Source organism: Saccostrea echinata, unplaced genomic scaffold (genome assembly GCF_033153115.1).
Source record: "Saccostrea echinata isolate AGI-Se365-2 ecotype Australia unplaced genomic scaffold, CSIRO_AGI_Sech_v1 ptg000029l, whole genome shotgun sequence".
Taxonomy (NCBI): Eukaryota; Metazoa; Mollusca; class Bivalvia; order Ostreida; family Ostreidae; genus Saccostrea; species Saccostrea echinata.
The window spans coordinates 34,357,625-34,372,706 of NW_026889778.1; the positions used below are offsets into that span (position 1 = coordinate 34,357,625).

The 15,082-nt window shown below is 34.0% G+C and overlaps 2 protein-coding genes across 2 annotated transcripts in view; one reads left to right on the plus strand and one right to left on the minus strand.

Moving 5' to 3' along the window:
- The first annotated feature begins 6,488 nt into the window (after positions 1-6,488).
- The window catches only part of LOC133195858 (reelin-like), a 34,815-nt gene continuing 26,221 nt past the window's right edge, over positions 6,489-15,082 (plus strand). Inside the window, exons 1-8 of the mRNA XM_061331824.1 lie at positions 6,489-6,679; positions 6,769-6,920; positions 7,453-7,604; positions 7,695-7,807; positions 7,945-8,159; positions 8,450-8,578; positions 9,281-9,387; positions 9,571-9,634. Coding sequence (XP_061187808.1) covers positions 6,614-6,679; positions 6,769-6,920; positions 7,453-7,604; positions 7,695-7,807; positions 7,945-8,159; positions 8,450-8,578; positions 9,281-9,387; positions 9,571-9,634 — 998 coding nt within the window. The 5' untranslated portion in view covers positions 6,489-6,613. The remainder of the gene's footprint in view (positions 6,680-6,768; positions 6,921-7,452; positions 7,605-7,694; positions 7,808-7,944; positions 8,160-8,449; positions 8,579-9,280; positions 9,388-9,570; positions 9,635-15,082) is intronic.
- On the minus strand, positions 11,513-13,616 carry LOC133195859 (uncharacterized). Its single transcript, XM_061331825.1, has 5 exons — positions 13,514-13,616; positions 13,348-13,383; positions 13,075-13,247; positions 12,066-12,330; positions 11,513-11,820 (listed from the first exon to the last, which is right to left on the minus strand). The coding sequence occupies exons 1-5, from the start codon at positions 13,569-13,571 to the stop codon at positions 11,612-11,614; spliced, it is 741 nt and encodes a 246-aa protein (XP_061187809.1). The 5' UTR covers positions 13,572-13,616; the 3' UTR covers positions 11,513-11,611.

Genomic DNA, 15,082 nt, shown 5'->3' on the forward strand with positions numbered 1-15,082 from the left:
AAAAAATAATTTCAGTTGAATGAATTGAGCTTGCAGGAATTTCTTATCTGCATGTGCAATAATAATCACATTGGAGATGATTATTACTACTTACTAGAATGTAACGTAATATGTAGTATTCAGAGAGGTTTTTTGTTACAAAAATATTATGTACATCAAAATGTCATAAATTCTGTCATTTGATGACAAATACTGATCCTGCATTTTTAAGAAAATGTACGTTTATTTGTTACTTAAATTTATGACAATGTCTCTTCTCCCGAAATAATGTCTGCGCCTTCAGTTTGTTGTACACTGTATATGTTTATACGAATCTCAAGTGCTATTTCACTGGTTATTGAGAGAATAAATGAATGTAATTGAATATATTGATAATAATGTATACTAAAGAATATTTCTATAGCATATAATAGCAAAGCATAATTAATGCAAATATAATATAAGGTCATTCAAATGCTTGGCAATGGTCGTAGTGTAAGAAATTTCCGCCAACACTTTGCACTTTGTCTTTTCGTGTAATTTTTCTGATCAAGTTTTGGAACATCGAAGTGCTTTAAAATATGTGTACATACTATTTTCAACTTTGAAGCTATAATAATATACAATAAATAACACATGCAAAAGTTTTGTTTTCAAATATTATCAATATATTTAATAAATTTCATATTGGGAAGAATATCAGTTGTCTCGTTTAAAGTCATCATTTCGTAAGTTCTATGGTCGGTACAATGACCTTGTCAACAAATACAATTTACCATTAAGTCAAATGCTGACTGATATTTTCATACTAATTGTTAGACTATTATTTACACAACTGAATTGACGGATTTTTCCATTATTTTCCCGATCATGACAAGGAGCACACGGCGGATGTGACCGGTCGGTTGGGGATGCTCACTCCTCCATGGCACCTGATCCCACCTCTGATATTTAGAGGTCCGATTTGCTCTGCTCCTATTTTGTTATGTTTAATGGATTTTTGAGCTCGAATACTGTTCGTTATCTCCGCATATTTCACCTACAACACAAAGATAAAGGATTAGAATATATTGCGATTCTATTTTATATTCTGTCATTACTCCAAAAAAAAGACAAACATGAAAAATGTTGTTCATGTTTTTCATAAGTCCCTATATTGAGATGTACTGCAATTATTAGACCGTTTCATGAATTTCATCATCTCAATGATATATAGGTTTTAGTTTTTGAAAATAACAGATCTATTCTAAATAAAAAATCCAGACTGCATGTTTCATTCATTTCCGAACTCTTAATGGATCAATTATACCTGAGATCAGCATTTTTTGGAAAATAAAAGTTAATGAAAAATATATCTCTTTATAATAATATGATAACAAGTTGTTGTGCACTTGGTTTTTAGACTGTTTCTGTTGATGTTGACTTTTGATGTCACTTCTTCCTATCAACCATATGTTGCGCCGTTCTTCTTCATGTGTAATTACCATGGTAATGTAAACGAATTAGGAATAGAAAAAGGAGAAGTGGCTCTCAGTGTATCTATCGATGGAAACCCAGATTTGTACATCCCTGGAAAACTTTATAATGGTGAGTGCATCATTTTGCATAACCATTTCAACAACGTACATATGCACTTCTCAACAAAAGAATTACCACTGGAACAAACTTAACGGTCACCAAGTATGATACAATCTTTTTAAGGATCCGTAGAATGGCAATTATATAAGTATATGATCAAACAAAATAGACTGATAGAAGAGGATATGTTATCACCAAACAGTTTGTTTGCTTAGTATTCAGGAGCAGATTTTCAAAGAATTATGCATCTTTGCTAAATGATCAATAGAGCCCCGCCCGAATACCAGACCCCCTGACTCGGGGCCATGAATTTTACAATTTCAAAAATTCTTTAAAAATCTTCTCCCCATGTATATTTTGCAGACAAACCAAGGGCATGGCTAAAATGAGCAGGAGTGCCTCTTCCGAAATTGTGAATTTAATGACCCCTGGGTCAGGAGTTCTTGTGTTAGGGCGGGACTCTGTTGATCAAAGATTAAAAAATGCATTAAAGACTTATAATAAGTGGCTCCTGGGTCGGGGGTTCTGGTGTTACGGGTGGGCTTTGTTGATCATAAAGTGAAAATACATTTATCCTTTGAATATCTTCTTCTCTGATCCTTGATATAAAGCAGACAAGCTAAGTATATGGTTATGATGAGCAAAACTGCCTTCTCCAAAATTGTGAATTCATGGATTTTGGGTTGGGGGTTCTCTTATTAGGGTCGGACTCTATTGATTATAAATAATTGAAAATGCGTTTAATTCTTTGAAAATCTTCTCTGTAACTGGGTATTTAGCAGACAAAACATGCGCAAGTTCATTATTTTACTATTTTACCAGATCTTTGAGGTTCTTGACTACTGGATCAAGGGTTCTGGTGCTGGACAGGGCTCTATTATTATTTTACAGGGAAATATGAACTCTACTTGGACAGAAGTCATCCACGTTGTTATTCACCTATGATAATTAATCTCTGTAAATAATTTTTATTGATAATACTATTGAATAAATGAATTATGCAAGAATTTTTCTGTATATAATATACTTTAATAGTTCTTAAAGTGTAAAAAATTAATATAAGTGCGACAGAATGTCTTATATTTCTACATCAATTGTTTTTCAAAGACCAAGAAGGTGCCAATGTAATTTCTCTGTTGTTAGGTATGGTGAAAGACAAATGTATAGTTTGCACTGGTTCATACGAGGGGTTATCAAAGAAGTTCGTGGACTGGTGCCTTAAAATCAATAATTTAAAGGCTGTGCTTACAAAATATATTAAGATACAAAAACAACAAAAGTGTAAGAAGTTTTGAAAATGTAAGTCTGATACACGTTGATAATTTGTCAACTATCCTTAAATACTAAAGATATTTTGTGGTCACCCGGCGCTGTTGCCGTTCATATTATGACGTTTGACGACGTCATTGCTTCCCAATGTCGTTTTCCTCTGCCTCTATAACACTGGAACTAAATAAAAACTGAAAATTTCTTCTTTATTTTACTTTGCTGTCGTGACGGCTTGTTTTGATGCATAATATTGTAAATGGATGTATGCAAAACGCAAAAATCCTCACGTGACTATGTCAGTTAAATTGGCTTGTCGGGGGTTAAATTTCTACCGCACACGATCGACATCACTTTTTCGACACAACTGACTTTAGACACACTGACTCCAAATGGGCATTAAATGTGTTTCTCCTCTCTGTGAATCTTTCAAGGCATTTCAAATAGATAGTCTGCACGTATGTTATTTCTTTCAAGTCCGTTTAAACAATTTGTAGGTCTATGCCAGTTTTTTTTTTTCAAAAGGTAATTTAAAAGCTTTATAGAATTGGAAAAAAGGCCTCTCCCCCTTCCGGCGTCATTTTAACGCCTCATTTGATTGAGAATACTATATATCATTTGCGATAAGATTTCCTAGATATTACATAATGAGGTAAAAATTGCAAATTTTACGGAACAATTGTGTCACAACATATGAGTAAATTAATAAATGTGATTATTGGATGACAAATGCTCATATCAATCAAATTGAATTTGAATCACCAAACTAATACTGGATTCCTAAACTGCATAAATATCCTTACAAAGATACATAGCGGATATCAGAAATCACAAAATTGTACCAAAATCAATAACATCAAAACGTACGAATTTTCAACACTTTATACAGCCATTTCCAATAATAATGTAAGTCCAGGCTTTTTGACATCATAGACAGTTGTTGTTTTTTTTTTAATCAAAATGGAACTCGTACATTTACTTACCTTGTCATTGGTCGTTTCCAAAATTATTTTATTAAAAATCATTCTAATTGAACACACAAATAAGTTCTTCGAAGTTGACAAACGATTCTTGATTTTCCGATTGACGATTTGAAGATTTTGGAGATCAAGTCTTCCAACAATCTGTTTGAATTCCCATGGGTACCAATTGCGCCCCCTAATTAGCAGACTTATTTTTGTATTCATATAAAGCAGAGTTTATTTGAAAACTTCTACATGAGAAGAAGAAAACACTTGCTTTGGACTTATTCATATATCAACGCGATATAACCCAGTGAACTTGAAGTAAAATATTTGGATACTTTACCAGAAAAAGACGTTAATGGTAACCTAACAACAAAACTGTGATAAACGTAATGACTTCAACTTTTCGTGAACCTTCCTTATTTATCTAGCAATGTACCATTACAACCTGCATCATATCATGTGCCGTTTTAATTTTATGGTGCCGGTCCAAGAACTGTTTGAAAACATCTCATATAGGGAGGTAAAGAGCTCTTTTCATTATACTTATCAAATTGCCATTTCATGGATCCTTTACAGGGTTGAATTATGCTCAAGTGACCGCGAAGGCCCTTTTTTCTTTTTTATGCACAGTTACTATCAGGTCAACAGTGAACTTTGACGGGTTTTTCCTTACTGGGCTTTACACGCTTACGTCAGAAGTCAAAGCGAGGATGCAAGGACATGGTTTCCTAGGGAACGCTGGATCTGGAAACAACTTGATGTGCTCAATTGTCCACTCCCACATTACCAGAGAACCGCAGCAACAACTGTCATTTATGTGGATGGCGCCTCCTAGCGGAACAGGATGCGTTAGCTTTTTGTAAGAAAGCAAAAACAAACAAAAAGAAATATGTTTATTCGCACTTTATGAGGCATTAAGATTTTAAGTAAACATGCATGATTCAGAAATGTTGAAAAGAATACATTATTCAATTGGTTTAACTTTAGGGCTACTGGAACGCTACATTCACAATTATTGTTCAAAGACACAACAGTGCTGCAGATGTGTGAGGAGGGAGGTAAGATTTCTTTAGAACTGTTGTCAATTTTAAATAAATCATCAAGCTTTCATATGGGAAGGGAATTGAGGTTTCTTAATATTATCAATTGAAATGAGAAATAGGAAGTCGTATTCAGTCTGTTGACTTGAAAAAAATGTAAATTTTCATTTTTAATTTGAAGCTCCTACGACATCTCCACTTAGACCAGAACTTGCCATTCTCCATAGTAATGGCGTAATATTAAGGGACGATTTTGATTCATCGCCAGATATTAACATGCTTATTTGGTATACATTTTTGTCGGATATAAACTATTTTTATGTTCAAACAATTTTACCAAACTGAAAATGGAGAAATGATGAAATCATGAAAAAGTAATGGATGCAGTAAAAATGATTACTTACATATTTTCTGTTGTAGGCACGAGACACTGGGTGTTAATATTAGTCGAAATTGTGGTCACATAATGTATGGGGATTCTAGTTGGCTGTGCCAACGTTATGGTGAAAGGAAACTGGTGAACTTTTTTATATTAGATATATCAATAGTTATATTTTGATAAATTTGAGATATAAGTGTACAACCGTAATCTTTTTTTAAAATCAATCTTTGGACATTTTGTTCCTTCCGGTAGGTGACGGTACCGATGAATACAACTTCCGCTGCTGTCTTACAGTTTGCTTTATGTAAGTCAAAATTTTGTCTAAAAATTTGAGTTAACTGATATCAAATATAATGTGAATATCATTTATATCATAATACCCTTTAAAAAGAGTATATATGTCGAATATTCTCGATAAAATAATACAAGCTATTAAATAACGATACACAATTTATATTTTGGAAGAAATGAATGCAATTGGTTAAAGTGAAAACTTTTTCGTGTTTTTCCGGAACAGCTACAGGAAGATGTGAAGTTTTGGGAACAACAGATAATAATATCACGGTATCTTATGGGCTACAGGGTTGTACAGTGTGGACCACAATAGATTCTCTAAGGTGAACAACTCTTATGCTTCAACATTAAGCTTCATTGGAAAGAAATTCTTTAATATACGTTTATTAGAACCGGGAATTAAAGTACCAATGACATTTTCTAATGATACAGTTTGTTGTTTTCAATTTTTGTTTTGTCTCTGTTTTTTACTGGCTTTTCGTGCTTTTCCCCTTTACTTTTCTAAAAGTATGGAAGAAAAGTATCAATGAATGTATTCTTAGACAATTTTAAGAAGCGCTACCGATATTTTCCATTGCCAAATGTCTTTAGAGAGACAAACTTGTAACTTTAAGCAATCGTTTGGATTTCTTAGAATTTTTTTATTTCTCAGAAATACTGGAAGACACTAAAAGGACCAATCTTTCATAATATTTCATCGGTAGGAATAACTAAAGAAAAAAATAATTTCACATTTTAGTATACCATCGTCACAAACAGAAGTTTACCTTGTATACCTCCCAAAAGAATCTAGAGGTGACGGCGTCTGTATAAAGTGGGAACAGTTGTCTACTAAACCAAAACCAACGACGACAACACTACAAACAACAACGATTACAACAACCACTGAATCGGCAACAACAATGGAAACATCAACAGAACCATTTACAGCTGTGGAGACAACAGAAAACCTAACAACAACAACAGAAAAATCTTCAACAACATCAACAACAAAAAGACCTCGCACAATACGATGGGATATTTCTGACGAAGGACAGCCAGACTTTAGTAGTTGTTGGGGAATTGACAATGTGTTGCTTGTCAATATAGCGAATAAACCCAGTCGTATGGAAGAGAATTTTGATCCAATTGATCCCAGCAACTGGCTTTTCTTTCCTGGAGGGAATATCAGAGTATGTACTAATTGAAAATCTTGAACAATAACTTCGAAATTTTGAAACATTTTTAAATCTGAAAATTTTCAATGTATTTTTTCCTTTAGCAAAAGTGTCGATCTGAGGAAAATACTTTGTTCTTCAATATTGAAAATCAAACAGTTAATTATGCTGTAACACGTGATTTCGACTTATCAGTTTCTGACGTCACACCGGATCTAATGCTTGAGGAGCAGTTTGAATCAAAGAACCAACCAGGGTAGGTTATTGAACAAGATTAGCACTATTATAATTTATGTTTTGACCCGTATATCTTTCAAGAAAGAACATATTATTTCTGTTTTCATATTAAATTTTGTTGATTTAGTTGTTCACAAAAGCTAATATAGTAGATTTTTAGAGAGAAAAATGGGGATTTTAGACTGATTAAAATTGCATTTTTGGACCCGAACGGTATGAAATCTCGGAGAAACCTTTTTTTTAGTTCCATGCTTTAAGAGCACTTATAACACGCATGTATTCCCAAAAAATAATTATTACTTGAGGATAAATATTACAAACAGATAAGAAGTACTATGCACTTATTCTCTAATGGATTCTCAGTTTCAAGAACTGAAAACCAGTGATAGTGTTTCTGCTTGAATCTGCAGAGAAACTGCACTTCACCTTTAAGCCAATGCGATTGAAAACGATATTTTTTAAAAAAAATTGTATACTACATCCTGACATTAAATTCGAACAAACTTAATTGTACCTTACAAGAGAACATTTAAAAAAAAATTATATTGCAGCTGGATAATTCGAGGAGGCCGGGTTGACGTTATCTGTGGTGTTCTTTATAATGCTAACTCAATGGTGTTTGATGGGGCGGGAGAACGGTGGGCCTGTACTCCGTATCTTGATACTAGATTGGCAGGAAATCTTAGGTTCTACTTTGGTTTCGGTAAGTTACATTAATAGAAATTTAATAGAAACAGATTTCAAAATTGCTTGATAGTATTACTAGCACAGATCACTGCCCTTTAACTGATAGGTAGTGGTCGTTGCCAAGCCTTGGATTCTCCTGATACAAACGTCGAGGTTTACATTGAGGACAAGCATGGGCACAAACCGGTGATACGAAATCTCGCAAGTAGAGATTTTATGGTAAACACATAATTTATTCTCCAGAATATCATGGTTTATAAATGAACCCATAAATCATTATTCATGATATAATGATTTATAAATGTATATCATATTATCTCCCAATAAGCATCATAAATTCCTTTCTTATCTACCAGGAACCTAGATTAATATCAGTGCCTATAAATGGCCACCAAAGACAGTCTAAGGCGCGGATTTGCTGGGCACAGGCGCACCATCGCGGTGTGGATCTCGACGTTTGGGCAATTGATGGAGTACAGGTTTTGCCACATTTCCCCCGAAGATCCGATGTGAATAAAATGGTACAGTTCGATCTTAACTTGAACTGCGGGAAAAATGCAACCAGAAATGTGTAAGTTTGTGTGGAAACAAAAGTCCTGCAGTCAAAGGATGAGTACAAGGAAATAAAACATTGGCTTATAAGAATTATAAGATTAATCTTTTTTACTTTAATAATCTTTGGTTTTCTTTATAAAATGAAATAATCAATAGCAAAACAAAAAAGTTGATTTATTTTTATTGAAAGATACTTGTGAATTTTATTCAAAATTTTAAACATCAGTAATGTTGTACACAAAATAATAGATTTAGAATATTACATACTGCATATACGATACTTTCACGACAAAAACGTTGTTTTAGTGTTAGTTTAGAAGCCTCTACAAATTTTGGGAAATCATGGTTCAAAGTTCATGAACCATGTCTCCATTACAAATGTGGTGGGAAACATCAACCAGTGTCATCGGAGTATGAGAGCGAGGACTTTTTAAGGTAGAACAGTTTACTCCATTTTTGCTTCAGCTGTTTCAGTTCTCGAGGCATCCAATAGTTTTTTGAATTATAATTTACGATTTTTCTTGCATGTAAAACAAAATAAGAGAGTCCCTCCTTATTAAGGAATCCAGTAAGATATCAAACAGACAACCTATACCTAAATAGTTTGTCAGGGATATTTTTGTTCCTCATTGTTATGTTATTTTATCTTTTTGGACAAAATTATTTTCTTTTAAGGATACAAACAGAAATTTGATGCATGGATTGATATATATTTTTTTGACTGATTCTGAATAGAAATGACATAAATAATAAATCCTTAAAATATAAAGAAATCTTAAGTTTTCTTTGATGGTTAGATATGTGGCTTTGTGTCGCTTTCTATGTGATTCTATGCAAAATTTTTTACAAATTTTTAACAAAATTTTACAAAATTTTCCCACTTTGCCTGGCAAACATTATTCAGGTTATCAATTTAAATATAAATCTATGATACATATTGCTCATTTCTGAAAAAAATTGTGTTATTTATCATCAAGACAACCCAATTAAGATTTTTTTTTGATAATTTGAGGAAAAAATCATAGATTTAAGATTAATTGCAACATGTATTGATGTTTTTTTTTTTTTTTTTAAAATCATAGATTTGCGATATAACTTTCTCAGTCAAGTATTCTTTAATTTGGTAATTTTTGATAGCTGGAAGAGGGTGACTTCGCCTCTTCCCTTTGCTGTTCTAGTACCTCATGTCAGATTTCGGTGGAATGGAGAACATCAAGTTACACCTAATTGGGCTTTAGACAACGGTAAGAACAATAGAGATCTCTATTGGCTGACAGTTGGCTTAATATTAATTGATATAACAGTTCAAATGTCGTATTTATCATATGTGTATAAGTATTTAATATTTACAGAATATTAACTTAAAAATATTTACGTATCGTAAGTTTCATTTCATTACTTCAAGTACAATGTATGCCTGATTTCAGTATTTATCGGAGACTGTGAAAACGGATGTCATGGAAATGGGCGCTGTACCAGAACAGGATGTAGGTAAGGACATTTGCACAACTCACAGGTATATCGGTAGTGTCTGATTTATTGTAAAAGAGTACACTGCAGATTACATGTATTAATGCTTGAATTCTTAATATAAATTCACTCATCTACTCCCATATGCTGAACTCGAGAGAAACTTCTTTTTCTTAAAAGCCCCTTTTGTGGCATTATTAGCTCACCTGAGCCGAAGGTTCAAGTAAGCTGTTCTGATCAAAGAGTGTCCAACGTCCGTCTGTCGTGTGTCGTCAGTCGTCTGTAACCTTGTCACATTTTCGATTTTCTCAAGAACCACAGGGCCAATTTTCAACCAAATTTGTCACAAAGCATCCTTGGGTGGAGGTGATTTAAATGTGTACACAGGAAGTGCGACGCCCTCTTTCAACTGGAGATATTAAAGAATTAGTGAAAATTTAATGGCATCTTTTTAAAAACTTCTTCTCAATAACCACTGGGTCAGAAAAGATGAAGCTTATCTGAAAGCTTCATTACATAGTGTAGATTAAATTTTGTTCAAATCATGACACTCGGGTCTACGGTGGGGCCACAATGGAGAATCAAAGTTTTACATAGGAATATATAGGAAAAATCTTTTAAAAATCTTCTGAAGAACAGCAAAGCCATGATTAGTAAAATTTATGTGGAAGCATCGCCAGGTAGTTTAGATTCAAGTTCATTCAAATCATGACCCCGGGAGCTAGGTTGGGGCCACAATGGGTGATCAGAGTTTTACATAGGAATATATAGGAAAAATCTTCGAAATCTTCTCAAAAACAGCAAAGCAATGATTCGTCGTACATGTGTTTTTATATGGAATCATCCTTAGGTAAAGTAGATTCATGTTAATTCAAATTATGACCCCTGGGGCTAGGATGGGGCCACAATGCATAGGAAAAATCTTTTAAAATCTTCTCAAAGCCATGGTTAGTAACTGTTATATTTATATGGAAGCATCCCTAGGTAGTGTAGATTCAAGTTTATTCAAATAATGACCTAAATGGTAAGGATGGGGCCACAAGGGGCGATAAAGTTTTACAAAGGAATGTGAACGAAAATCTTTAAAAATCGTTTTCTCCAGATCAACAAAGTCAGGATTATTCATATTTATATTGAAGCATCCAGAGGTGGTGAAGATTCAACTATTTTTTTTTTCAAAATCATGTCCCCTGGGACTAGGTTAGAGTCATATAAAGCGATTAAAAATTATATAGAAATATATAGGGAAAATCTTTCAATATCTCCTCAAGAACAGAAATTAAGTCATGATTGGTCTTATTACATGTAATTTGGAAACATCCTCAGGTAGTTTAGATTCTATTTTCTGGGGTAGGGCAGGGCCACAATTGAAGACTTAAGTTTTACACAGGAATATTTAATAGAAAATTATCTATAAAAATCTGTTTAAAGCCAGGATCAGCCATATTTATGGAAGCATATTCAGTTAGTTTAGATTCAAGTTTTTCAGATCATGACTCCCTCTCCTCCCTCTCGGGGTAGGGTGAGGCCGCTAATATGTTTTTACTTTTCAATACTGAACTGATTGCTGCTTTTCACTAACCAAAGTACTCAGGTGAGCGATGTGACCAATGGGCCTCTTGTTCTTTTACATATACCATATTCAAGTATATGTAGTACATGTATGTATTGAAAATTAGGGCAACGATTTTTAGATATTCTTGAAGCTGTCCCTGGTCTCTTTTCTTATTGTTGTGTAGAATAATCCACTCAGTTAATGAACATTTGTCACTTCATTGTACAACTCATCAACCTTTCGCCTAAATTCATCAGAAGTAATTATCTGATGTTGGGAGGAGAAAATATGGCAGATTGCAGTACAGATCTATTATTTGATGATATCCAAAACAATCATGTATATAAATTCAATTATTTAATAGTAAATTCACGCAAAAAATATATCAGAATGGAAGATGAGCTGTTGTAATCCAGGTAAGAGATTCCGAACTCGGGACAATACTATGGGTGTGTGCCAACAGCTTGAGTATATGGGGACACACATGTTGTACTGAACTCGTTCCACACTAGACCTGACGGGCAAGATAAAACGTAGGCGTCTCCGGCGATGTCACACTGGATGAATTTAGAGGGATCGGGGTGTGAAAAGAACTGAGAGTTTCCAGTAGTAACGACCGCATTTTTGCAGGGGTTTGTGGTGACTCCAGTGCCTGAAATAATTCAAATCGACAGCAATTACCCTTTTTTATTTTGTCCTATAATTACTGTGAAAAAAAATGGTCATTAAGGAGGAAAATTATGTTAATAAAGTCTACTTCTGCTTTAAGACCGAATATTTTTTAAATGAATGACCTGAATTTGTCGTGGACATTTTGGAGAAAAAATGCGTTAATTTTAGAAATGATGACATTCCAAAATTTGGTAAAAGGAAAAATTGCAGAATATGACAACGTACTTGGTAAAAGCGCAGTGTTTGGTGTGGGTAACGGCTGGCCACTCTGGAAGCTATAAACACAAGAAAGACGTGCCTGATCCCACACCAGTAGGGAGGGGCAGGTCAGTTGATTGGCATTTCCCAACAGGTCACACTCAATGAATTTATGTATGTCGCTGGCGATTGCAAAGTATAAGTTTCCGCGAGCAATATTTTGCTGTGTGCAGGGATTGCTGCCAAGAGGCACAGTTACCTGTCCTCCACCTGTGCCATGTGGAATAAAGTTCTGAAAAAGTCAAAATTAGGTAAACAAAGGTATAAGAGGGAATGTTTTCTTAATGCACTTAAAACTTGATATTGCAGTCAATGTATATGGTAAATTTACAATGGCCTTTAGTGGCGTCTCCATATGAGTGAAAAATTCTCGAGAGGAACGTTAAACAATAAACAAATTAACAAACAAATAGAGTGTTTGCTCTAGAGTTGCAGAGTGAAGATTTGATCTTTTCGTCGCGTATTCGAATCACACTGCGGAACGTAGAAACAGGTTCTTCGGATGAGACCCTATTTAATGAGGTCCCGTGTCGCAGTAGGTGCTGGCACGAAAAAGATCTCTTATTGCTCAAAGACCGTAGGTCTGAGTACAGATTTAAATTTGCAGCCCTCCGCTGTCAAGTGACGGCCTCTAAATATCAGTGAAAAATTCTCGAAGGGACTTTAAACAAACAAACATTCAAACAAACAAGCAATGTATTGAAGACGAATTCTTGATAGTAAATGATAAGATATTGCTTTGATATTGTGATTTTTTTTGTAAACACAAGGCTGTAATAAAAACATATTTTCCAGTACATTTGTGATTCAATGACTTTTATAAATTTTATTACTCTTGCTGAAGCAAGTACCAGTACATATAAAAGGAATTTTACATACTACGATTAAAATATAGAATTTCTATTCTAAAAATCGGGAGAACTAATTTTTTTTTTAATTTTTGAGACTTTGTTGTACATCAGTATGATGTTCTTACTCTTGACACACAGGATACAGTTGCGGGATTATAAAGTTTTCCAGAAGGGCATTGGATAATGTACATCTCTCCAAGAGCATTGCACTGAATGAATTTTGTGTTGTCATTAGGATGTGGGTAAAACACTTGACTGGTTATCTTACCGGCCGTGCAGGGGTTGGCTGCCTGAAAGTCTTTGAACAGGAACAATGTTATTTTATTGTGACAAAGAATAAACTACAGTATATTTACTAAATTGTACGGATGTAAATGAATTGTCAATGACCGACTTACTGCAGTTGTTCGTCCCAAGCCCAAGCTGTCGCTTTTCTGTAAAAAAGGAAAATCCAAAAATTGTCTTTTAGAAACATTATAGTATGTGATTAACTTTCAATAAGTATTTCTGATAAACCACTAAGAATTGATCAATATTTAGGATTGCAAATACAAGAATGAATACCTCTTCCTGGAGCAGCGCAAACAACCCCAACAACAACCAAAAAACAGAAAGCCTTCATGTTGGTCCCGTCTGAATCCACTGTGACTTGACTTACCAAGACACGATTATATATAGTATGTCAGGGGATGCCTCACCAGACAGTAAATAAAGAAAAAAATCGCTCGATGATCTCAAAAGTTAAAAAAGTTCTGTCATGGAATGTACTTCAAATCAATGCTTTAGATATTGAAATAAGCATTTTTTACTTCGTAACTTTTTTGCGTTTTGTAGCACTATAATATATTCCTCATTTGAAGGATATATTACGGTGTTGCTGAGGATACTTCCTTTTGCAGTATGTAGAGAATTAATGCATTTCTTGGCATTTTTTGTATTTTCCAATGGCATACTTGTAACTTGTAAAACTTTTCAAATTTAATTTTTTTAAATTTCATACCGAAATAGTAATTTTTTTTTTTTTTTTTTTACAAAAAATACTTTAGGGAAAAAATATTCATTTCTTTTATATTTTGAGTTATTCCCTACCAAAATGCATGACATGACGTTGTGTTAAAAGTTTCACAGATTTTCCCGTACAAAACCTTTCATCAGGAAACAAAACAAAGAGGAAGATAAAAGAGTTTCACGTTTTGATAATTAAATGGTTTATGCCTCGACACCTTGTGTTTAGGGATTTGCCTTATCTACAAGGCTTCAAACTCCTGCTATATTTGTACAAGGTGTATTGACAGCGCGGGTTAATGTGGCGTATTTGATATAACATACTGATTAAACACAGACTAAGTCTTTGTTTTGGAGAAAACGTCGTTAAATAAGGATGTGATGACTGATAGACAACGTGTCCTTTTTTTTCTGAAAATTTCATTTGGTAGTGTTTTCGTGTTTTATGATTTGAATTTGATGTACTTGTCTTTAAAGACAATCATTTGAATACAATTTTGAAAATAATCTTATTCCATATTGAAAAAAAAAATCGTCCTTTAAAGAGAATTCTGCTACGTGGAAAATGTTTTATATCCCCTTTTCATTTCAAATGTTAAAATGATTAAGGTAAAGAGCAAATTTCAGGTAATATCATTCGGTTTTTAGCTCACCTGAGCTGAAAGCTCAAGTGAGCTTTTCTGATCACCTGTGGACCGTCGTCCGTCCGTCCGTCTGTAAACTTTTCACATTTTCACTTTCTTCGTAGAACCACTGGACCAATTTTAACCAAAGTTGGTACAAAGCATTTTTGGTTGAAGGGGAAATGAAATAGTTAAATGAAGGGCCAAGCCCCCTTTCAAGGGGAGATAATGAAGAAAAGACAAAAATAGGGTGGGGTCATTAAAAAATCTTCTTCTCAAGAAGCACCGGGCCTGAAAAAGCTGAAACTTATGTTGAAGCATCCTAGGGTTTGTAGATTCTAAATTGTTCAAATCATGGCCCCCGGGGTGGGGCCACAACAGGGAATCTATATTGAAATATATAGGAAAAATCTTTAAAAATCTCCTTCTTAAGAACCACTGGGCCAGAAAAGCTGAAACTTATGTGAAAGCATTCTGGGATGGTGTAGATTTTAAAATGTACATA

Excerpts from the sequence above, each read along its gene's own strand:
- LOC133195859 (XM_061331825.1), bottom strand. The coding sequence starts at position 13,571 with ATGAAGGCTTTCTGTTTTTTGGTTGTTGTTGGGGTTGTTTGCGCTGCT. Across the intron at positions 13,248-13,347 it reads GCTTGGGACGAACAACTGCA|ACTTTCAGGCAGCCAACCCC; the intron begins GTAAGTCGGTCA and ends TCCTGTTCAAAG. Across the intron at positions 12,331-13,074 it reads CTGTATCCTGTGTGTCAAGA|AACTTTATTCCACATGGCAC; the intron begins GTAAGAACATCA and ends TGACTTTTTCAG.